Source organism: Erythrolamprus reginae, chromosome 3 (genome assembly GCF_031021105.1).
Source record: "Erythrolamprus reginae isolate rEryReg1 chromosome 3, rEryReg1.hap1, whole genome shotgun sequence".
NCBI lineage: Eukaryota > Metazoa > Chordata > Lepidosauria > Squamata > Dipsadidae > Erythrolamprus > Erythrolamprus reginae.
In genome coordinates, this window is record NC_091952.1 from 29,258,736 (window position 1) to 29,285,029 (window position 26,294).

Below are 26,294 nucleotides of genomic sequence, written 5' to 3' on the forward strand. Positions count from 1 at the left end.
AATATATTTAAAGTAGAGGTGAGAAACACATGGTATATCAGACATTCCCAGAAGCCCAACCAGCATGGTCAGTAATGAGAGATGCTTAGAACTGCTCAGGACATCTAAAAGGCTTAGGTTCCCTACCCTGCATGATACTTTTAAAAGGTGCATAATAAATTATACAAGCCTATAGTTAAGTATGCCCTATGTCTTAAATGTGGGATTTGAAAGGTCGGAAGATTAGTATTCCATGTGTCACGAGCCAAAAAAAGCAAAAAATTGCCTTGTAAAGTCACCATCACATTTCAATTTTTGCAGACTCACCCAAAAGAGGCTTTGAATATAGAAAGCAGCATTCCTCCCCCCGCCCTCAAATTATTCCTCCTGTCACTTTTATTCAGAAATACAGTAAAACTTTGAACAAGGAGTTCACATTACTTCGTATCTCCCTTAGCAACCAAAGTTAAGCTTTTTTGCAGAGGTTATAAAATAGGAAGTGGAATGGGAAGAGGCACCTGAACTCAGCACCCAACAGGCCTGAACAATACATTCTAAAACACAATTCCCAACCAAGGTTGATATTGATCCCCTGGGAAATCTTCCAGTTGTTTTTGCTTTTTTATTCAAGTACTGGATACAAGATAGCTGCCCCTTCCTCTGAGATTCCTTTTTGTATGTGTGAATTCATAGTTATTCCTTGAAGTTCATGACAAATGAGTGCTTCAGTGAACATCTATAACAAAACACATATGCTTAAATCATAAAACAATGTCCCGCTTTCTTAAAGTTTGAATTTTAGCTGCACGGCAATTGCTTCTTCCTGATATTATCATCAGTTTTGTTCCCTGTACGATAAAGGCTACTTAGTTGATTGCAGTTTTAACAGAGAATTCACCTACAAAAAGATATTGACAAAATTGAACGGGTCCAAAGACGGGCTACAAGAATGGTGGAAGGTCTTAAGTATAAAACGTATCAGGAAAGACTGAATGAACTCAATCTGTATAGTCTGGAAGACAGAAGGAAAAGGGGGGACATGATCGAAACATTTAAATATGTTAAAGGGTTAAATAGGGTTCAGGATGGAAGTGTTTTTAACAGGAAAGTGAACACAAGAACAAGGGGACAAAATCTGAAGTTAGTTGGGGGAAAGATCAAAGGCAACATGAGAAAATATTATTTTACTGAAAGAGTAGTAGATCCTTGGAACAAACTTCCAGCAGACGTGGTTGGGAAATCCACAGTAACTGAATTTAAACATGCCTGGGATAAACATATATCCATCCTAAGATAAAATACAGGAAATAGTAAAAGGGCAGACTAGATGGACCAAGAGGTCTTTTTCTGCCGTCAGTCTTCTATGTTTCTATGTTTCTAGAATGTATTTGAACCAAGTTATGTTCTGTTAATGGTTGAAGGAACTATGTAAGCCTAGTTTAATGAAAAGAAGGACTGGGGAGACATGATAGCAGTGTTCCAATATCTCAGGGGCTGCCACAAAGAAGGATTCAACCTATTCTCCAAAGCACCGGAGGGTAGAACAAGAAGCAATGGGTGGAAACTATGCCAAGAAGCATAGAATTTAAACACTGAGATAGGCTTTCATCTCTCCTTTTCATTATTCAGAGAATTTCTAGAAGTGTAGGCTACTTTACTGCTTGGGAATCAGAGCCAAAACAACTTACTTTTACTATTATCCCATAAACACAATATAATGTAGCCACCGTGTTTCTGTACATTTTAGCCATGTAGGAGAAGCAATCCCTTAAAGATGGAAAGAAATCCCCATCAACCCTCTCCTGTATAATTACAAATAAAAGTTTACTGGAAAAAGAAAGCATTGAAGTGTAAATCATGAAATAAACATAAAATCCTATAAGATGTTCTGCCGGGCTCTCTGATAGGAGCCTCCCGAAAATTCAACGGTACAAATTTCAGACACACACACGTTTGAAAATTCAAAACAATGTTCTTTATCACAAAATTCAAAATAAACAAAGCACTCTTTTTGTATTGCAAAGAGCACTCTTCCCAAAACAACCGGGTAGTCTGTACAGTTTCCCTTAAGCAGTCCTTAAGTACTTAGCTAGCAGCTGTGAAGAAACTTCACACCCCTTCTTCTTCCAACGAAGTGACACACACACACACACACACACACACACTGCTCTGCTTTGGTTTCAAAGGCGTGAAAAAGCAACAAAGTTTCTGACGATTCCTGACAATCTCCGATCAGATATTCTTCCACAAAGGTCAAACCCACATGCTGCTATTTATAGCAGCAGCCCTAATTACTGGAGCTACACCCAAACACAGGTGGCCTCACTTATTTCCTGTAATATATTCTTACTTGGTCTCTTCTACGCATAATTCTGCGCTTGCGTGGGTCCAAAACGTCATCATCTGAATCAAGGGAAGATAAGGGAGATGGACTGCCTGGGCTGTGTGCCAAGCCCTCCTCTGCCAAGTCACTCCCACCTTCTTCTTCGTCTGAGGAAACTAAACTCTGAACTGATTCTGTCGGCAATAACACAGGCCTGTGACATGTTGAATTTTCCCCTGTATCCACCTCCCCATTCCCTGGGGCAGGAGCTGGGCCAGAGCCAACCACAACATAAGAGGACTGCCAGAATTCTATGTTAAAATAAACTATTCTTCTTCAACAGATTTAGAGGGTTCCTGAATCAGCAGCATCTCATACATTAAAGTTACTCGTTCCAATGAATATGAGCAGTGATCCCAAGAATAGACAATACAGCACGAGACAAGAAAAGGACTTTGTCAAGTTCTATCACCATGCGGCATCAGAGGTGAGTTCCTGTTGGTTCACACGGGCAGCAACTTGGGCGTCCTCCTCGATCCACAGCTCACATTAGAGAACCATCTTTCAGCTGTGGTGAGGGGGGCATTTGCCCAGGTTCGCCTGGTGCACCAGTTGCGACCCTATTTGGACCGGGACTCACTGCTCACAGTCACTCATGCCCTCATCACCTCGAGGTTTGACTACTGTAATGCTCTCTACATGGGGCTACCTTTGAAAAGTGTTCGGAAACTTCAGATCGTGCAGAATGCAGCTGCGAGAGCAGTCATGGGCTTCCCCAGGTATGCCCATGTTACACCAACACTCCGCAGTCTGCATTGGTTGCCAATCAATTTCCGGTCACAATTCAAAGTGTTGGTTATGACCTTTAAAGCCCTTCATGGCATCGGACCAGAATATCTCCAAGACCGCCTTCTGCCGCATGAATCCCAGCGACTGATTAGGTCCCACAGAGTGGGCCTTCTCTGGGTCCCGTCAACTAAACAATGTCAGTTGGCGGGCCCCAGGGGAAGAGCCTTTTCTGTGGCGGCCCCGACTCTCTGGAACCAGCTCCCCCCAGAGATTAGAACTGCCCCTACCCTCCTCGCCTTGCGCAAACTCCTTAAAACCCACCTTTGTTGTCAGGCATGGGGGAACTGAGGTATCTCCCCCTGGCCTATATAATTTATGTATGGTATGCTTGTGTGCATGTCTGTTTAATAATGGGTTTTTTTAATATTTTAAATTGTAAATTATTAGATTTGTTATAAACTGTTTTTATTGTGTTGTGAGCCGCCCCGAGTCTACGGAAATGGGCGGCATACAAATCTAATTAATAAATAAATAAATAAATAAATAAATAAATAAATAAATAAACAAACAAACAAACAAACAAACAAACAAACAAATAAATAAATAAAGAAAGAAAGAAAGAAAGAAAGAAAGAAAGAAAGAAAGAAAGAAAGAAAGAAATTGGCCGGTGGGACATTCCCCGAACTGGCTCTTCGGCATGGGTGCCACCATCTTGTTTTTTGCTTCAGTGCATGTACAGAAGCTGGGATTTTAGCACTGTGTGTATGCACAGCATGTGAGTAAGCAAACTGCCAGAGAGCGAAGCCAGAATCTACAGTATAGTAGTTGTTATAAACCATAATTTGAGCTGCACCATTTCATCCTGATTGCATAACAATCTAAGTCACTTCTTCACTCACAAATTAGGATAGTGGAATGCATTTTGGCAGGGCTGGTTAACGTTTTACTCTATTCAGAAATGAATTTTAAAAGTAGAGAAACTCTTTTTTCTATATTTAGGAGGTAATAATAGTTCATTTTGAGGTGGAATGCAGAGTTAGTGGTTATCTTTGTTTTCTATGGGAATTAAAAATATAATCACACTGTTGGTCATATGTAGCGTATGCAAGCAACGACATGATTCTATAATTTTTCTGTGTTTTCTTTTTTTCTCACATTTTTCTGTATGATTTCTTTAAAAAGTCAGCATTTCTTTACTGTTTAGTATAATCAGGCTCCAATCAGGTCTGGAGAGGGAGGATAAACTGAAAAAGATATTGGAAAATAGATGAGGTAGGAGGTTTTCTCCAACAATACCCGGCCGGTGACTTATCCCTGGCCCGTTTTGCTGCAGGGCCAGGGAGACACTGACCTTCGGTGCAGCCGCCATCTTGTTTCTTCGCCCGAGATCTCGCGAGATTTCGTGAGATCTCGGCTACCTCTTGGGAAGGCTTTGGCCTTCCCAGTGATGTCATCCAGGGCGGAGCCTGCAGCCCTATAAAAGGGCTGGGCAGGCTCCAGGGCCTCCTTTTCGCCCTGGATGACAAGAGGAGAACACCCACCCGCCCTCCCTATCTTTCAGTGTGCCAGTGGGGTTGCCCCTCAGGGGGCCGAATAGGAATTTTTGGCGGTCACGGTATTTTCTGTGACCATTTTTTCACCTATTCCACACTGCGGTGACGGATACGCGGTTAGGGGGTGCTTCGCTCATGTTCAGGCTAATTGGCATACCTTTGGTCATTTGGGTAGGCAGGTTAGGGGCGTAAAACTGGGTGGTGGTTTAGCAACTGCGTGTTCTCTGTTGGCCATCTTTGGGGATGATTGACAGGTTCTCTCCAAAGGCTTGTGGTGGAAGCGACCTGAGCAATTGGGGGGAACCTGTCTTTGGGTCCCGCCCATTGCTTTCCCCTTGTATGGGATAGACGGTGGGACCTCCCACATGCAAGTGCATGGCAGTGAGTCAGGTGAGGGCGTGGCCCTTCACCGGGCTCAGCATGGAGCTACGCCCATAGTTGCCCCGGAAGTTTTTATTACGTCATTTTCCGCCCCGAAAGCAATTGTTTGACCCTGTGGGTCCTTGTTTAGGGTTATAGTTATTTATGCAAATTTATTTAAATAAATTATGCAAATTTAATTAATAAAAATGACCCATTTTAAATCCAGCTCTTGTGTCCGTGTCGTTACTCCGCCAATGGTTTTGGAGATACAAAGGCATCTCCTGTACCATAAACGAAGTCCATCAAGTTGAAAAAAAATAGTATTTTACATCAAACTATCCAATTAATAACCCAATTATACTTTATTTATAAAATATTTATAAAATATATGAACATATCAGATATACTCCTCCAGGGGCTGAGGTGCTAGATTCTACACATAGCAAAATGTGGATATTTATAAAACAGAATTATATTGTCACCTACATAAATACAAAATATTCATAAAACTTCCAGCATGATATAGGTAGCCATTGTGACACGTCACAAATGATGGCTCCTTTTTCAGGAAGTATTAGAATGGTTTACTCTTTGATATTGAGCACGTACGTAGATTTCTCTTCTGTTCCACAATTTGTGCCAGCATATATTCCTTTGCAGCAACCTGTCAAAACAACGAAGATATCAATATGGATTGATTAGAATATAATAGATTTCTTTATTGGCCAAGTGTGATTGGACACACAAGCAGCGGTGGTCTACGAGCTGGAATGCTAAATTGTGCTTGCCACCGTGGCCTGTAAGTTTTTGCAGGGCCAGCGTATTTTGCTTCCACACCTGCGGAGGTAGCAAAATCACGCGCGAAGCTGCAGGTGCACCCATGTTTCGGCATGCGCGGAAGCAAAAAACCCTCACCGAAACATGGGCGCACCTGCGGCCCCAGACGTGATTTTGCTACCTCCACAGGTGCAGAAACAAAATTGCGCTGGCTCCGCAAGAACTTACGAGCTGTGAGGGTGACCACAATTTAGCTTTCTGATTTGTAGCCCACCGCTGCACACAAGTAATTTGTCTTAGTGCATATTTATTTATTTTATTTATTAATCAGATTTGTATGCCGCCCCTCTACGCAGACTCGGGGAGACTCACAGCAATAATAATACAATGTAAACAAATCTAATATTTAAGTTAATTTAAAACCCCAATTTAGAAACCAATCATACATACTAACATATCATGCATAAATTTTATAAGCCTAGGGGGAGGGAAAGTATCAATTCCCCCATGCCTGACGACAGAGGTGGGTTTTAAGGAGCTTACGAAAGGCAAGGAGGGTGGGGGCAACTCTGATATCTGGGGGGAATTGGTTCCAAAGGGTCGGGGCCGCCACAGAGAAGGCATTGTTTAGTTGACGGGACCCGGAGAAGGCCAACTTCAGTGTACATAAAAAAAGATTCATTTCTCAAGAATCATGAGGTACAACAATTAATGATTACAGGGGTCAAATAAGCAATGAGGAAACAATCAATATTAATACAAATCTTAAGGATACAAGCAACAAGTTACAGTCATACAGTTATTAGTGGGAGGAAATTGGTGATAGAAATGATGAGAAAAATCTAGTAGTAATAGTAGTGCAGACTTAGTAAATAGCTTAACAGTGTTGAGGGAATTATTTATTTAGCAGAGTGATTGCGTTTGGGGAAAAAACTGTTCTTGTGTCTAGTTATCTTGGTGTGCAGTGCTCTGTTAGTAAATATTTTCACATCCCTCTTTTTGACTCGGGCAGTATACAGGTCCTCAATGGAAGGCAGGTCGGCAGCAATTGTTTTTTCTGCAGTTCTGATTATCAGTTTGTGTCGGTTTTGTTGAGTTGCAGAACCAAACCAGACAGTTATAGAGTGTTTCAAATTATCTGTGATCATGATGGCAAAACTATGGCACTCATGCCACACCCAAGCCCTCTCTGCAGGCATGCAAGCCTTTGACCAGCTCAGTTCCACTGCACACCTGTGAGTGCCTCCCACCGGCCAGCTGATTTTGGGGTCAAACAAGCGCACGTTTTCTCCTCATTTTCTGCAGCCTGTGCCTTCCCAGATCTCTGGAGATTCCACCTCAGTGCTCTTTGTCCATGCAAGACTTTCACAAGAATGTAAGAACATAAGAAGAGCCATGCTGAATCAGGCCAAAGCCCATCGAGTCCAGCATTCTGTGTCACCCAGTGGCCCACCAATTGTCCTTGGGGATCTTGAGCAGAAAGAGAAGGCAAGACCCTCCCTTTCCCTTGACCCCCAACAAATGGTACTCAAGGGAATCCTGCCTGCCTCAACCATAGAGGCGGCACATTGACATCCATGTGCATGTGCCCCTCCGAGCTCAATTTGGGGAAAGGAAGCTTCCCTCCCCTTCACAGTCTGTTTGGGAAAAGGAGGCTCCCCCCCCCACCATTGTTTTGGGTTAGGGTGGTCACGCGCACATGTGCAGGGAGTGAGATATGAGGGAGAGACATCGCATTATGGGAGTGGGTATGACAGTGTGCATGTGCATACTTTTGGCTCCTGAGGGAAAAAAAGTTTGCCATCCCTGCTCTATGATATGAGCAAAATACTTCCTCAACACTGTCAGACTTTTTACTAAATCTGCACTTCTATTCTACTAGTTTTTCTCATAATTCCTATCATCCTTTTCCTCCCACTTAGGACTGTATGACTGTAACTTGTTGCTTGTATCCTAAGATTTTTATTAATATTGATTGTTTCTTCATTGCTTATTTGACCCCTATGACAATCATTAAGTGTTGTACCACATGATTCTTGACAAATCTATATTTTCTTTTATGTATGCTGAGACCATTTGCACCAAGACAAATTCCTTGTGTGTCCTATCACACTTGGTCAATAAAATTCTATTCTATTCTATTCTTTGGTCAGTGTTAGCAGTAACAGATATTGTAGCCAAAGCCCACTACGACATACCCCATATAAAGCCCTTCATGGCACCAGACCAGAATATCTCCGGGACTGCCTTCTGCCGCACGAATCCCAGCGACCGATTAGGTCCCACAGAGTTGGCCTTCTCCGGATCCCGTCGACTAAACAATGTCGTTTGGCGGGACCCAGGGAAAGAGCCTTCTCTGTGGCGGCCCCGACTCTCTGGAACCAGCTCTCCCCGGAGATTAGAACTGCCCCCACCCTCCTTGCCTTTCATAAACTCCTTAAAACCCAACTTTGCCACCAGGCATGGGGGAATTGAGATATCTCCCCTGGGCCTATACAATTTATGTATGATATGTCTGTGTGTATGTCTGCTTAATAACGGGGTTTTTAAAAATGTTTTTAAATTATTAGATTTGTCATGAATTGTTTTATTGCTGTTGTGAGCCGCCCCGAGTCTACGGAGAGGGGCGGCATACAAATCTAATTAATAATAATAATAATAATAATAATAATAATAATAATAATAATAATAATAATAGAAACATAGAAACATAGATGTCTGACGGCAGAAAAAGACCTCATGGTCCCATCTAGTCTGCCCTTATACTATTTTCTGTATTTTATCTTAGGATGGATATTGTTTATCCCAGGCATGTTTAATTCAGTTACTGTGGATTTATCTACCACGTCTGCTAGAAGTTTGTTCCAAGGATCTACTACTCTTTCAGTAAAATAATATTTTCTCATGTTGCTTTTGATCGTTCCCCCAACTAACTTCAGATTGTGTCCCCTTGTCCTTGTGTTCACTTTCCTATTAAAAACACTTCCCTCCTGGACCTTATTTAACCCTTTAACATATTTAAATGTTTTGATCATGTCCCCCCCTTTTCCTTCTGTCCTCCAGACTATACAGATTGAGTTCATTAAGTCTTTCCTGATGCGTTTTATGCTTAAGACCTTCCACCATTCTTGTAGCCCGTCTTTGGACCCGTTCAATTTTGTCAATATCTTTTTGTAGGTGAGGTCTCCAGAACTGAACACAGTATTCCAAATGTGGTCTCACCAGCACTCTATATAGCGGGATCATAATATCCCTCTTCCTGCTTGTTATACCTCTAGCTATGCAGCCAAGCATCCTACTTGCTTTCCCTACCGCCTGACTGCACTGTTCACCCCATTTTGAGACTGTCAGAAATCAGTACCCCTAAATCCTTCTCTTCTGAAGTTTTTGCTAACACAGAACTGCCAATGCAATACTCAGATTGAGGATTCCTTTTCCCCAAGTGCATAATAATAATAATAATAATAATAATAATAATACCGTTTCTTTGAGAACTGATGGTCTATCTCTTCCAAAGACTGTCCTTTGGTTTCAGGTACAAATAAATAAATAAATAATACAGCCGCCAATCCACCAATCCATAGAAAAGGAAAGTCCACGACAAGCCAATGGCATCTGCATGGAGAAATAGAACAAAATCAATGTATGACATAAAGCCACATTTGCTGGGCTAGGATAAAGGGCTGCCATGAAATTAGGAGCTCACCAAAGGCTACTTAAAAGGAGCTGCAAGATTTCCTTTCAAAAGTAAATTTACACTTTACTGAACTCATGCATTCAGCAAAATCTACATGGGGCTCTCTACATGGGGCTACCTTTGAAAAGTGTTCGGAAACTTCAGATCGTGCAGAATGCAGCTGCGAGAGCAGTCATGGGCTTTCATAAATATGCCCATGTCACACCAACACTCCGCAGTCTGCATTGGTTGCTGATCAGCTTCATTCAAATGAAATTCAAAGTGTTGGTTATGACCTATAAAGCCCTTCATGGCACCGGACCAGAATATCTCCAGGGGACCGCCTTCTGCCGCATGAATCCCAGCGACCGATTAGGTCCCACAGAGTTGGCCTTCTACGGGTCCCGTCAACTAAACAATGTCGTTTGGTGGGACCCAGGGGAAGAGCCTTCTCTGTGGCGGCCCCGACCCTTTGGAACCAACTCCCCCCAGATATCAGAGTTGCCCCCACCCTCCTAGCCTTTCGTAAGCTCCTTAAAACCCACCTCTGTCATCAGGCATGGGGGAATTGACATTATCCCCTCCCCCTAGGCTTATAAAATTTATGTATGGTATGCTAGTATGTATGATTGGTTTCTAAATTAAGGTTTTATAAATTAATTAAATATTAGATTTGTTACACTGTATCATTATTGCTGTGAGCCCCCCAAGTCTGCGGAGAGGGGCGGCATACAAATCTGATAAATAAACAAACAAACAAATAAATAAATAAAATAAATAAATCAGAAGTTTAATCTGGGCATTATTGCAACAATAGATGCAGTGTAAAAGGTGCCAGACATTTTAATTGAATTGAATTAAAATTATCATTTTATAGCATTCTGGTTGCAAAACCTCTCAGCACTGGATGGACCCTGGAAGGCTGAGAGGCAAAAAGGAAGCAGTATGCTCCCTCCCATATTTGGGTATACAAAGGGGGGCAACCTCTCCCCTAGGTGATTAAGAATCTCCATAGACCTCATAAAAATCAGAAGTAGCTTCAGAATTGTCTTTATATTGTTTTGTTTTGTTTTGTTGTTCGGTTTTGTATTAATAGGAAACAACTGATTTTTTACATTTCCGACCTGAGGTTGCACATGTGTGGGTCAACAACTGTTTCAAAATTACTAGTTGTAATTTTTTAAAATTTAATATCCACTAGTGACTTAATACTGTACATTCAATCTGCAATCCCACTCTTGAGAATGACACTAAATGGCAAACCACAACATCTGGTGTAATTTTGGGGGTTTTTTTAACCTTCTTCTGCAACCTATTATCTTTCTTGTTTGTCGGGCCCCAGGGGAAGAGCCTTCTCTGTGGCGGCCCTGGCCCTCTGGAACCAACTCCCCCCAGAGATTAGAGAACTGCCTCCACCCTCCCTGTCTTTCGTAAACTCCTCAAGACTCATTTATGCCGCCAGGCATGGGGGAGTTAAGATATTCCTTCCCCCCTAGGCCATTACAAGTTATGCATGGTATGTTTGTGTGTATGTTTGGTTTTATTATAAGGGTTTTTAGTTGTTTTATTAATTGGAGTTCTACATGCTGTTTTTATCATTGTTGTTAGCCGCCCCGAGTCTGCAGAGAGGGGCGGCATACAAATCCAATAAATAAATAAATAAATAAAATAAAATCTGCTCTGATGCAGCATTCTGGAGCATGTAAATATTTGTCTGCTTTTTTGTGAAGAAAACACTGTATCACATAATAAATACATTATACAGCTATAGACTTTGGATTTCTTCTAATAACACCATTATGATATCTTCTAAAAATGTTACTTTTACCCAACAAAGAAAATCATGAGAACATCTTGTTTTCTGGCTTAGAGTAGACTAAGCTTGTCTTGAACTGAGTTTTCTGGTTTGGTTGGGTCTGGCTATCTTGAGTCTAAATTTAACAATCTAGTTATTACATATGTCTGATCATGACTCCAGAAGTGACATAATAAACAGGAGACAAAATACTCAAAAAAGGGCAGTGACCCTTTGTTGGGTCTAGATCGGGGTTTCTCAACCTCAGCAACTTTAAAACATGAACTTCAACTCCCAGAATTGGGAATTCTAGGAGTTGAAGTCCATAAGTCCAAAACTTGTTGAGATTGAGAAACTCCTGATCTAAATGCACCCTATTATCAGTTGTGCTATGGTTATCAGTAGCAAAAAATGTCAACACCAAGCCAATGCTATACATACCAATGACGTCAAGGAATGTGAGACTGATCAGTAAATTGGCAGCCCAGTTGAAACTATTGCAGAACGCAAAAGCTCTCCCTCGTATGCTAGCTGGATAGATCTCACTGAGGACAAGCCATGTCACTGTGGGAGGACAAAAGAAAGTCAAGGAGTGGACTTAGGCAGGAGGAAGAAACAAATCATAAGCAACACTTTGTACAACCATAAGAAGAAACTGCAATGGGAAAGATATTATAGAAAGAAAGCTTCCACTGTTGAATTGGAAGATGCAATTATTCAGAAGCTTCAAGTTAAACACCAGGCAGACCTAAGTGCTAAAGCCCACTGCAACAATATCACCAAAAAGGCTTCTAGAGTTGTTAACCTGATCCTTCGTAGCTTCTGCTCCGGCAATCTCACTCTACTCACAAGAGCCTACAAAACTTTTACCAGACCCATCCTAGAATACAGCTCATCTGTCTGGAACCCATAGCACATCTCGAACATCAACACCCTTGAAAATGTCCAAAAATATTTCAGCAGAAGAACTCTTCACTCCTCCACTCAAAACAGAATACCCTACGAAAATAGACTAACAATCCTGGATCTAGAAAGCTTAGAACAAGACGCCTAAACACAATTTAAGTATTGCCCACAAGATCATATGCTGCAACGTCCTACCTGTCAATGACTACTTCAGCTTCAACTGCAACAACACAAGAGCACGCAACAGATTCAAACTTAATATTAACCGCTAAAAACTTGACTGTAAAAAATATGACTTTAACAATCGAGTTGTCGAAGCGTGAAACTCATTACCAGACCCAATAGTGTCAACCCCTAACCCATTTCTCCCTTAGACTATCTACAATTGACCTCTCCAGGTTCCTAAGAGATCAGTAAGGGGCGAACATAAGTGCACTGGTGTGCCTTTCACCCTTGTCCAATTGTCTTTCCTTTATCTCATATATCATATATATTTTCTTCCTTTCATATATCTTCTCCTCTATTTTATATTTTTCTTTATATATATTACCTCTTCTATATGCATTGTGTATTGGACAAAATAAACAAATAAAAGACATGAAGAGAGACATTCTGGATGATGATGATGATGATGATTACCACCACTAGTATTCGTGCACCTAAACAGATTTTTAAACTCACATATTTTTAAACATATACATATCTGCACATGCATGTTACTTTTTTACAGGAAGCATTAAAAAGATAGGTAATATACTGTTCCAAAAAATCCTATGTATCCGGAGTGGGCAAGGCAGACATTTTCACTGAACTGTAAAGTAACTGCAACAATATAAAAAACACATTATTTGTTACAACAGGTGCAGTACCTAGATGAATTTGGCTAATCCTGAAGAAGCTGAGCAGAGCAAGACCTGGTAAGTAGTTTAATGTGAGACCATCAGTAAATTCGATTTGTGGAGTGGAGTGGAAACTAATAAAAATACCAAAAGGCAATGGAAAATAACTTCCACCTCACTGGTTAAGAAAGCACTATGGACATGGTCATGTAGTCTCCAGATGTCAACTCAAGTTAGGGTTTCTCTTCATTCTGGAAAACTGTATTAGTAGGTGCATTCTTAGTAAATGTAGTAGTATCCCATGTCATTTTAATAACCAAGTGTGATCCTGATGGCTAGAAATTACAGAGTTCTAGTTACAGTTTTAATCCATCTAGAGAACATCAATACCATATAAAGAAAACCTACACAAGATGTTTTACCGATGGCACTATGCCCCAGCACGCCTAGCTAAAATCCACCTGAGTATAAGTAATAAATGCTGGAAATGTAAAACGGCCATAGGAACATATTCTCACATTTGGTGGTTATGTCCGAAAATTTTTTGGATCAGAACTTAGAATTGGCTGGAAGAAATATTGAAATATAAACTAGAAACAAAACCAGAAATGTATCTATTAGGAATAATTAGAGGTCAACACAGCAAAGAAGATTATTATTTAATAACTCACATACTAACATCAGCAAGATTGGTGTTTGCACAAACCTGGAAACAAGAAATGATACCAAATGAAGAGATGGTGATTAGGAAAATGTTAGACTGCGCTAAATTAAGCAAATTAACTTATGAATGACAGAATAAACAAAATAAGAACTACTACAAAGTGTGGGAGAAACTGTACAATTGGATAGAAAAAACAAATAATAAGAAAGGGAATTATTATTAAAGGAAAAACTAAGTAATAAAAACAGAATTGTAAAACACTCATTAATAAGTAAATTATCATGTATGTATAAATGTTTTATGTTGTTTGTATGTTTGTTGGAAAAAAATAAAAACAAATGGAAAAAAAAGAAGAAGGCTGGACCATGTTAGGGTTGCATTTTTGTTTTCAGAAGCTACCCAGGCCAACCAACCATCTACAGACCAAGATATCAGAAACTGAAATCTTTGAATGAATACAATGTAGCAGGAGTTCTTGAGAAAATATGTACTGTAGAAAAAACTATTCTATTTACACTATAACTATCTCACTAGATGACACTACAGTATTACAATTTTATTACAGACCACTCACAACATGCCACACCTATGCAAAGGTGCATTGCATCTTATAGATTGGTCCACAACATTCTGCAGCTCTCTACATGGGGCTACCTCTGAAAAGTGTTCGGAAACTTCAGATCGTGCAGAACGCTGCCACGAGAGCCATTGTGGGGCTTCCAAGATTCGCCCACATTTCTTCAACACTCCGTGGCTTGCATTGGCTGCCGATCAGTTTTCAGTCACAATTCAAAGTGTTGGTTATGACCTTTGAAGCCCTACATGGCAATGGACCAGATTACCTCCGGAATCGCCTGCTACCGCACGAATCCCAGCGATCAATAAGGTCCCACAGAGTTGGCCTTCTCCGGGTCCCGTCGACTAAACAATGTCGTTTGGCGGGCCCCAGGGGAAGAGCCTTCTCTGTGGCGGCCCCCTGCCCTCTGGAACCAACTCCTCCCGGAGATTAGAATTGCCCCCACCCTCCCTGTCTTTCGTAAACTACTCAAGACTCACTTATACCACCAGGCATGGGGGAGATGAGATAGCTCTTCCCCCTAGGCCATTACAAGTTATGCATGGTATGTTTGTGTGTATGTTTGGTTTTATAATAGGGGTTTTTAGTTGTTTTTTATTATTGGATTGTACATGTTGTTTTTATTATTGTTGTTAGCCGCCCCGAGTCTGCGGAGAGGGGTGGCATACAAATCCAATAAATTATTATTAAATTCTTATTATTATTTTCAGTGAGTCAACATTCTTTCCTTGTTACAGTCATTACAGTAATTATGCTCCTTCTTCTTGCATTTGGAATATTACAACAGGTCAGTACTAATCCTGACAGTCCAATGAATGCTTTGCACCACTTGTGGACTAAAGGCAGCTTTGTCAAATCTATGAATCTTGCTTCCTTTCAAAAGAAATTACCAAGAAAAAAGCCAACAAATTGACCATTGTAAATGATTGGATTCATAATATAAAATAATGTGGAAGTCAATATCAGATTCATTAATTGAAGTTTATATCATTTTTTTTTGGTGGGATTGCTTGGCCCAAATAATGAAGATAAAAGCCCTACTTGTGGTTCCACCAATGAAATCAGTTCACAGGCAATGCCTTGAAGCAGCACTTATAATACTTGATTACAGCATTCCAATTATGGAACTTCAGAAAGAAGCTCAGTTGGTCCCTGTGCTATATTTCTAAAAATAATTGTAGACATGACCATACACCCAGCAATTTATGAGATAACAATTACTCTATGAACAGATTCACTTTAAGACAGGGGTTCCCAAACTTGGCAACTTTAAGACTTGTGGACTTCAACTCCCAGAATTCTCCAGTCAGCTATGCTGTCTGAAGAATTCTGGGAGTTGAAGTCTACAAGTCTTAAAGTTGCCAAGTTTGAAGACCTCTGCTTTAAGATGACCAGTGTATTTATTCCTGCATTAAAAACAAAATTTATTTTAATGTTTGTATTTATTGGTTTTTAAACATTTCTGGTTTTATTGTGACAGCTTTGTTTAAGACTTTAAAAAAAAATTCTTTTGTAAACTATTCTGCTTCTGAAAGCAAGAGTAGCAATGTGCAGAAATCACATAAATCTATCAAACTATCAATCAATAAAAACCAGCTAGTCTGAACTTCAACTGTTTTTAAAATAATACAAACTTCACCTGATTAAATCATCTTTTCTAAGGCTTCTAACTGGCCATTAAATATTCGAAGGAAGCAAACAAAACATGTTGGGATCAACTGTTCGTAGTACTAATGCCTCAACTTATAATAATATTGACCTTTTATTTGCAAACTGGAATTATAAATTGGCAGATGTATGTTATCCATAGTTATGTTTGCTTTACTAGATATGTAAATAACACCTGAACACAATGCTTACTTCCTGGAACAGATAGGTAAAAGGAACTGTTTCAGAAAGTGTGCATGAGAGAGAGAGAAAACCTCCAGTGATTCCACTTATTGAATGGAACAAGAGTAGTATTTTACTGAAAGAGTAGTAGATCCTTGGAACAAACTTCCAGCAGATGTGGTTGGTAAATCCACAGTAACTGAATTTAAACATGCATGGGATAAACATATATCCATCCTAAGGTAAAATACAAAAAATAGTATAAGGGCAGACTAGATGGATCATAAGGCTTTTTCTGCCTTCAGTCTTCTATGTTTCTATGTTTCTAAATGCTTAGCTTAGCAGAAAAACATAGGTGAAAGTCCTTAGCATGTCCAGCTTAAAGTGAGACAGAGCAATAGTCTACCATATTTCCCTGAAAAGAGTTATTTTACTGGGTTATTTTTGTTTTTAAAATGAACACTACCCCCCCCCCCCAATTCCTGACTCTCTTTATTATGAAGAATAGAAACTCCTACAGTATTTTTCAGAATATAAGATGCACATTTTTCCTCTCTAAAAGAGGCTGAAAATTTGGGTGCATCTTATACTCTGAATGTAGCTTTTTCGAAGTCTATGAAGAGGGGTGGCATACAAATCTAATAAATTATTATTGTTGTTGTTGTTATTACTATTATTATTATTTTCAGCCCCAACAAGATGCAAATGATCTTCCTAGCTCTTACTTTGCAAGCTCTTTCATTGTTACTCTCTCTGAAGAACGTTTTTCCCAGCCCTAAGTCTTTGCAGGCTTTTTTTCATTGCCCTATTTGCTCTGAATAAGTTTCTTTCCAGTCCCCAAGAGATGCTAATGAAGTTCCCAGCTCTTACAGGCTTGCAGGTTCTTTCATTGTTACTCTCTCTGAATAAGGTTTTTTTAAAGCCCTAACCAGGGGATAAAATAATGCGCTGGAGCTGACCAGACTAAGGACACTAGCCAGATGAATATCCAGTAGGCAGATTCCCCCATCCCCTATGTTCCTCCACAAAAACTAAGGTGTATCTTATACTCCTGTGTATCTTATACTCCAAAAAACATGGTTACAAATACTAAATACTGTAAGGAAACCATTTCAGAGCCAAACTGATTGGGCACAGATGCCCAACAAACAAACATAATAAACTACTTATTAAGACTCAAAACACATTCAGATATACACAGGTTTATCTATGTAAGAGGGACCTAAGACAAGAAATATGAAATCAGGAAGATACTTACTTGGTCCAAATCCAATTGAGAATGCACTAACAAAGGCCATCAAGCTCAGGAGTGTAATCCAGTTTAGGAATATGTGCCCCTTGGAAGAAGCCCCAATGATTGAAGAATTGACATTCTGTTCTTTTTGTTTCACTGATTGATTGAAAAATAGGGGTTTCTCCGTTTCTAATGTGATGGTTGCCCCCTTTTCTCCACTTTTATTATTATTAAGCCTTTTGGCATTGACTGCTGGTCTCACGATAGCAAAAGTTGATTCCACTGGTATTTCACTAGCATCTGCTGCCAATGAGAAATAGGAAGTAGCTGGTTGGGGAGAAACTGAATTTATGTGGAGAGGAGGTGAACTGAAGGAATGATTGTTTGAATCTGTGAGTATTTCACAGTCTTTAACCATATCTAATGGAACAGAGCGGCTGGCCAGGCCAATAATCGCAACTGAAAAAGCCATCACCAAACATCCAGCCATCAACAACACCCTTCGTCCAACCTTATCTGCAAAAAACATGGCAAACAGAGTTGCAATAACCTTCATCACCCCTAGACCAACAGAGGCTAGGATAGCAGAGGAATCAGTCTGAAATCCCACAGAACGGAAGATAGTCGACGCATAATAGAGGGCATTGGGCTGTCCGGTGAACTGTTGAAAGAGGACCAATCCTAGGCCAACCAAAGTCCTGTTTCTCATGTTGTCCTTTGATCTGAAGAGATCTACAAGAGAGTAATTCTTCTCCACGGGACATGGAAATACTATGTTTTCTTCATCATCTTCATTCTTGTGAGGTTGAATGAGATTACTATGAGTCACACTGTAGTGTGTGTTGAAAGTCCTGGAGTTGTTGGGGAGGAACAGGATGCTGAGAAGCTGAATGACGGCGAGGCCAATAGCCAAGGCAAACATGTATCGCCATCCCTCAGGTGTGTCAGCAAAGATATAATTCAGTGCGTACGAAAGTAAGATGCCCATGGTGATTCCAGCTTCATAAAGGGACACCAACAGCCCTCGCTGATGGGCAGCCACCATTTCGGAGACATAAATGCAGCACGCCATAGATGATAAAGAAATGGCAAAACCTACAGTCAGACGCCCGCCCACCAGCCAAATAAGTGACCTAGCGAGGGTCAGGATGAGACTGCCACACAGCAAAACTGCATTGCTGACCAATATTGCCTTCCGTCTTCCTTGCCGGTCAATAAAGATTCCTCCAACCAAAGAAGCAACAAGAGCTCCAATGAGTAAGGCACTCACAAGGACCTCCTGCTCAATACAACGGAGATGGAAAGCCACCTGCAGCTGAAACAGTGCTCCTGAGATGATTCCAAGTTCGTATCCAAATATCAGTCCTCCAAGGAGTGAGATGGCTGATGTCAACAGGAGAACGAACAATGCTTGTCCTGGAGATTGAGAATAGGAAAGAAGAGGGAGATCTGAGAGAGCTTCTTCTTTAAGTTGATAAAGCTTACAATAACTTCAGTGTTATAAGCTACACCACATTTGAAAGAAAAAAGTGTTTATTATTGTTTTATATCAGTGGTACCTCTACTTACGAACTTAATTCATTCCATGACCAGATTCTTAAGTAGAAAGGTTTGTAAGAACAAGCAATTTTTCCCATAGGAATGTAACATATTTTCTTGGGGGAAAAAGCAATGAGAAACCTAAAAAAGGGGAAAATCTGAAAAAAGTTCATGAAGATAAAAATGCTTAATTGCTTATGTTTGCTTTATAAGGGCAAATTCAAGAGCAAACCAAGAAAAAACTACAAAAAACACATATTAAACTATTTAAAATCAAAGGGTATGTGTAAATTTATTTTAAAAAAAGAATTCGTCCATATTTTTTTCACATGAATGTGCAAGCTTGGGCAATAAGTTGTATGATTTGTATGACACAAGTTAAATAACCAAAATAAAGGACAAGTGTGAATTTTTGAAAATTGAGTAGATCTGAGCAACAACTTTCTCAAAGATTGTAAAAGGCTGTCCTTTTCCGTAAGGGGTGTATGGTCATTGTAACAATTCATTTTATTTCACAATCACCTGGGCAGAGAGACAAAAATTTTACTATGCATTATTTAAACAGAAACTTTATTATTATTATAAACAACTATTTCATCAGAATTCATAGAATGGATTTGCAGATTCAAATGTTTCTACCTGGAAATTCTACCATTAGTGTAAGAAACTCTTGTGTATGCAGAAGTTGAATCAATTAGATTCTACTGAAACCCCATTTCCCTTACTGTTGTTAACAGCCTATACAGTTTTATTAAAATGCAGCTAGTGGAGGAAAAAGATATCAAACCAGTGGTGAAATCTATTTTTTTTAAAATTAGTGGTTCTCTGGGCATGGCTTGGTGGGCGTGGCAGGGGAAGGATACTGCAAAGTCCCCATTCCCACCCTACTCTGGAGCCAGCCAGAGGTGGTATTTGTCGGTTCTCCAAACTATTCAAAGTTTCCACTACCGGTTCTCCAGAACCTGTTGCATTTCACTCCTGTGTCAAATGGATATAAAATATTTTTTTATTAGAAAGAGAATTCTTATGAAATTTATAAATGTGTTCTGTCAGGCTCTCTGGTACACTCCTCCCCAAAATTCACAGGTACAAATTTCAGACACACACACGTTTGAAAATTCAAAACAATGTTCTTTATAATGAAAATTCACTTAAACCAAGCCCTCTTTTGGTATAGCAAAGAGCACTGGTCTCCAAACAAACTGGTAATTTGTACAAGTCCCTTATCAGTTCTGTGATACTTAGCTTGCAGCTGTGAGGCAATTCACAGTCCTTCTTCTTTCACAAAGTGAAACACGTTTTGCTCTGGTTTAGTTTCAAAGCGGGGAAAAAGGAGCACACAAAAGGTCAAAGTCAGCAAAGCAGTCATGAAACACAACGATCAGATAATCCTCCACAATGGCCAAACCCACAGGCTGCTATTTATAGCAGCCTCACTAATTACCACAGGCCCACCCAACCACAGGTGGCCTCATTTTCTTTGATAATAATCTCACAGTTGTTGTTGCCTATGCATCGCTCTCTGCATGCGTGGCTGTATCATTAACTCTTGTTCTGAATCCAAGGAGGAGCTAGATAATTGATCTCCTTCTGAGCTGTCTGCCACACTCTCCTCCTCCCTGTCACTCATGTCCTCTTGGTCAGAGGAGGCTTCATCAGCAGATTCCACCGGGGGGGGGGGCGCAAAACAGGCCTGCAGCATGTGGATGTCTCCTCCACATCCACAGTCCTTGGGGCAGGAGCTGGGCCAGAGCTAACCACAACATAAATGATTGCTGAAAAATACCAGAGATGCAGCTGGTCATACCAACCAGGTTTTGTCACATTTTTTGTGACAGTTCTGTACATACCTACTCCTCAAATACGTTTATTGGGATTTACTCCCAGATAAGTGTCTGTAGGAGTGTTACTCAACCTTGGCCACTTTAAGAATACAGTGGTACCTCGAGATACGAGTTTAATTCGTTCCGGACCTGGGCTCTTAAGTCGAGCAGCTCTTATCTCGAACGACTTTTCCCCATAGGAATTAATGTAAATAATTTTAATTGGTTCCAGCCCTCAAAAAACTCACAAAGTTAGTCTAAATTATGCAGAAAGACATGTTTTTAATGAAGAAATGTACATGTACATATAAATGAATAATGAAGTTTCTTTCACTTAACTTGTAAACTTTCTTAAACTTTTAAATTTACATATGTTCAACTTCTCTGCCACCCAATCCTGTAGGACAGAGGTCCCCAACCCTTTTTGCACCAGGGACCGGCTTTAAGCGATCAAGAGAGGAATGGGTGAATGAATGGACGGAGGGTGGGAAGGAAAGAGGGAAGGGACAGGAACAGAGGAAGGAAGCAAGGAAACTTATGAAAGGGGAGAGTAAGAGAGGAATGAGTGAAGGGAGGGAGGGAGGGAAGAAGGTGGGAAGGAGAAAGAAAAGAAGAAATAGAGGAAGGGAAGGTAAAAGAGAAAGAAAAAGAGCAAGAAAGAAAGCTGCAAGCACCCCCCCCGAGCCCCCCAGGCCGGCTGCAACCTTTTAAAACACGCGCGCCGCTTCGCAGCTGTTTCCTGAAGCCGAACGCGGAAGTTAGCGTTTGGCTTCAGGAGACAGCTCCTTGGCGCTTGTATCTCGAATTTGGGCTTGTAAGTAGAACAAAAATATCTCTCCCCTCCCAGCTCTTATCTCGAGTTGCTCTTAAGTAGAGCAGCTCTTATGTCGGGGTTCCACTGTATATAGATTTCAACTTCCAGAATTCCCCAGCCAACATATTGATGTCCATGTGTCTTAAAGGAGCTAAGGTTGAGAAACACTGGTATATAGACTTGCTGACTGAAATTATAAGCAAGTATGGAAGAAAGAATGGCAGAAACAATGGTTTTAAAGAACAAAGGGCCTTATAGGGACATCAGAGGGAAAGATAGGAAAAAATCAAGATGGCGGGGACTGTGCAATCAAACTCATTCAAAGTCATTCGTATGTGATGCATGAAAAAAGGGCTGGAGATTTTACTTTCCCTGAAGTTATCCCAAAGTTTTTCTGTTTGTAAGAAGCCCTCTGTTCACATAACACCAGCCAACTACATGAAGGGAGAAAATTGAGTCTTTGGCTAGATTTGATTTCATCCTTTTACCTGGGGAACATCAATGCCAGGAAGATAGCATCATCATAAATATGCTTTTGGAGGAAGTGGTTCCAAGAATGGTGAGTTGCTGTTGAGACAGCTGAGAAAGTAGACAAGAACTCAGGTGAGGATACCAGTAACCAGGTAGATTATATACATGGTGGCAGAAGAGCCATTGAGCTTTCTAGGAGTTCATGCCTTAATCTAATTCTTAATTATCATTCATTCATTCATTCATTCATTCATTCATCCATCCATCCATCCATCCATCCATCCATTCATTTATTTATTTATTGGATTTGTATGCCGCCCCTCTCCGTAGACTCGGGGCGGCCAACAACAGTAATAAAAACAGCATGTAACAATCCAATACTAAAACAATTAAAAAACCCTTGTTGTAAAACCATACATACATACAAACATACCATATCTCCTCCCCAACAGTTCGAAACTTAGTTCTCAGCCACTAAAATTAATATATAATTCTTTGCTATTTAAAAAAATATTCTTATACAGTACTTTATCTCTTCACATTGTTAGTAGAATTTCAATATCTAATTTTGCCTCTCTTGTGCCCAAATAGACAACCCCTAGGTCATGGAAAATAAATCAGCAGAACTTCATTGTTGCATGATTTTTTCCATATGAAAGATTTCTTGGCCCATTGGAGCATTCACTTTTACAGAAATTGCTTCCAGAATTGGAATGAGACAACTAGGCTGTAACTCATGAAGAACTAGGCCTATATTTAAATACATTAAGTTCTAAACTTAGCATGCAACCAATCCACTGAGAAGAAAAACTAAAGATAAGAACTTTTAGCTGTGTTTGCTTCCCTTTTGTTAATGGCCAAATCAGATTACTTTTTAAACCTTTAGTTGCTTTATCTTTATAATTAAATATTTATTATGGGTATTTGATTTTTATCCACCTTTATTTTATCCAACATGGTATATATAATTTTCAACCATTTTTGGGTTGTTTTGGGGTCATTTTCTGACCATTTTCAGGCTGCCTTTGGGCCATTTTTCAGCTGTTCTTTGGGCCATTTTGGGACCATTTTACAGGTAATTTTCCTACCACTTATGGGCTATTTTAAGGCCATTTTCCAGTGCTCCAGTGCCAGGGAAGACCAGCTGGCAGTAACCAGAAGAGCAACTGGCAACGGCTCTGTGTGCCACCTCTGGCACACATACTATAGGTGCCATCACCATCACGGCCCTATACCTTCTTAAAAATCATTCCATGAAACCTGTGTGTTCTGGGATTGCATGGTCCACTGAAATGTAAACTTAAATCCCATGGGATCCATTCACGTTTTACACTAGGTGAAAATGTAGCTGGCAAGTTCATTTTGCTGATTAGCCAATAACAGTAATCTTATGAGCTACTTGCTTAGGTTCAGGGTAGAATGTGACACCGCGACCCAATCCTATCAACTCGGCACTGGGAAAGTGCAAAAGAATGCAGCTTGATTGGCACAAGTCCTTCATATACTTATTCCTACACAGCTGTCGTCAGCAGCAGCAGCAGTCTTGGGCACTAGACATTCATCAGTGCAACTAACATTTGTTCTATATATCTGCTTGTTTAAAGGAAAGCAAACAAACAAAAAGATCAAACATGCATACACACATGGTGGTAATACTGATAAGGTAGCTGCTTGGGTGAAATAGCTAAGCTACAGCATAGATATGTAAGCCCAAATACAAGCTGCAAAAATGCTTTCTGGAAGGAGGGAATGCTATATTTTTCCTGTCTAATTTGGCTCATGAGTGCGGTTTGTAAATTAGAATAGAATATAATTCTTTATTGGCCAAGTGTGATTGGACATACAGTACAAGGAATTTGTCTTTGATGCATATTCTAAATTCTAAGAAAGCAACACCTGCCTTTGAAAACAGATGTTGCATTATCTCTCTTCATTATTGTTTTATTACTCCTTTATTACCCCTGTACAATATGAGCCTAGCATCCATGTTATTGAATCATTTGTCAGGTGTTTTTTTTTAAAAAAAAAAAACTTTTCTTTTCGTTCAGTAAATGTTTCACTGCATAATAATAGTCTCCAACCAATGACATACTTTATTGGACTGAGCTGCTTTTCTCAGCCATTTCAGGTTTATTTGGAGTCAACAATTCTGTCTTCTGTTTCTGTGGCTTGTTTTCCATTGGGAATGAGTGGCATAAAAATTGAATTAATAAATAATAAATAAATGTAACAGCAGAGAGGCCTGACTACATGAACGTAATTATTCTGGCAATAAAAGTGTAACCTTTTTTTAAAAAAAGGAAAGCGAACATCATCCCCTACTCTTAGCAATGAAATTCATTTATTTACTTTATTTATTCATTTCAATAAATATCTCAGGGATTGCCACAAAGAAAAAGGACTCAACCTATTCTCCAAAGCACCTGAGGGTAGAACAAGAAGCAATGGATAGAAGCTGAACAAGGAGAGAAGCAACTTAGAACTAAGGAGGAATTTCCTGACAGTTAGAGCAATTAATCAAGGGAACAGCTTGCCTCCAGAAATTGTAAATGCTCCAACACTGGAAGTTTTAAAGAAGATGTTGGATAACCATCTGTCTGAAGTATTGTAGGGTTTCCTGCCTAAGCAGAGAGTTAGACTTGAAGGTCCTTTCCAACTATGTTGTTATTGTAATTATTATTATTGTTGACTCAATTCCTGCCTTTCACTTGAACCCAGCCTCTTTTAATCAGGCAATTTGACCTTGACTCCCATCATCCACAGTCAGGTACAGTAAGACCTCACCTATCGCTGGTGTTACGTTCCAGACCCGGCCGTGATAGGTGAAATCCGCGATGGGGAATTTATCGACTGATAGTACTTATTTAAGTATTTATATTGTAATTGTTTGGTAAGTTTTCATTGTTTTAAGTGTTTAGAAACCCTTCCCACACAGTATTTATTTTAGATACAGTATTTAAATACAGTATTTACAATTTTAGATATATATTTTTTGGAAAACCTCGAGTTCCGCGGGCTGTTTAAATCTGCCGATCGACTTCCTCAGAAACCCGCGAACCAGCGAAGATCCGCGAATGATTTTTCTCATTAATATTTCTTGAAAACCCGCGATAAAGTGAAGCCGCAGTAGGTGAAGCGCGATATAGTAGGGACTACTGTATATAACTCAAGGCTTCCAAGGGGCCTCAGATGGGGTGGGGGGGATGTTAGCACTTCCGCTCATAGACCTAACCCAGTAATCCAAGATGAAGAAGAACCCACTTTTTCTTTTGAGATCATTTTTAAAGGGTTTGGCAAAGTCCCATTGGGATTGGGCAGCACTGAAGTCCAATTAATGAAATGAAATTAAAGCAAGATACAGAGATACACAGTAGGATATTGACTCATTACTCCAGCAGAGGAAAGCGACCGCTTGAGGACACAGGAGCAGAGATTTGAGAGCAGGGAAGCGAAGCGCAAAGGCCGAATTGTTTTAAAAGAAGCAAGTAGAAAAAAGTTCCTTCCATCAGAGCAGGCGTCTCCAACTTTGGCAACTTTAAAACTTGTGGCCTTTAACTTACTAAAGTTAAATTTAGTAGAATTTTTTATTAGCTATATGATAGAATATTAAAATTGAGATACATTTTTATTATTATTCTTTGCATTAATGTAATGTAACGTTTTCTAGTAAGATGGAGGGGAAGAATTTTTATTTAGATTTTTAAGAATTGACAATGTTGTATAAAATTAATAGAAATTTTAAATGAGGAGAGTAATAAGAAAAGTTTATATATCATTGATTTTAAGCATTATTGTTGCGTTTATATTATATATTGCTTTATTTTATGGTGGAGAAAACAAAAAAAATTTATAACCCCCCCCCCCCCCCAAAAAAAAAGAAAGAAAAGACTTGTGGGCTTTAACTTCCAGAGTTAAAGTTCTTTAACTTCCAGAGTTTAACTTCCAGAGTTAACTCTGGAAGTTAAAAGTCCACAAGTCTCAAAGTTGGCAAAGTTGGAGACCCCTCTGCATTAAAGAGCAAACCGAAGCTCAATACAGAAGTGACCTCCCTTCCCCGTCCCGTTGTTCTCCTCGCCGGACAAGCAACTCACCCATGCTGATGGAAGCGGCGCCTGCGCAGCTCTCCCCTCCCCCAAAAAATGTTCTTTCCCCCAACTCGGGCGAAAAGAGAAGCCCCCACAGCCGGGGATCCAAAATTTCAACGTAGCGGTTTCAAGCGCTTCCCAGCCCTGGATTTTTTTAAGCGCCGAGGATGAAGGGACGTCCCGCTGTCCGACGCTAGGAGGCGCGCCTTCCCCACTGCCCGGGGCAGAGTTCCCGGTTTTCCAGGATCGCCTCCAGG

General features: G+C 40.1%; 1 protein-coding gene across 1 annotated transcript; it reads right to left on the reverse strand.

Moving 5' to 3' along the window:
* Positions 1 to 5,353: 5,353 nt before the first annotated feature.
* SLC2A10 (solute carrier family 2 member 10) lies at positions 5,354 to 26,294 on the reverse strand. The gene is given in 6 exon segments (XM_070748805.1): positions 5,354 to 5,671; positions 9,265 to 9,361; positions 9,364 to 9,399; positions 11,697 to 11,819; positions 17,330 to 18,721; positions 26,044 to 26,294. Coding segments are annotated over 6 exon segments (1,752 nt in total). The 5' UTR covers positions 26,048 to 26,294; the 3' UTR covers positions 5,354 to 5,571.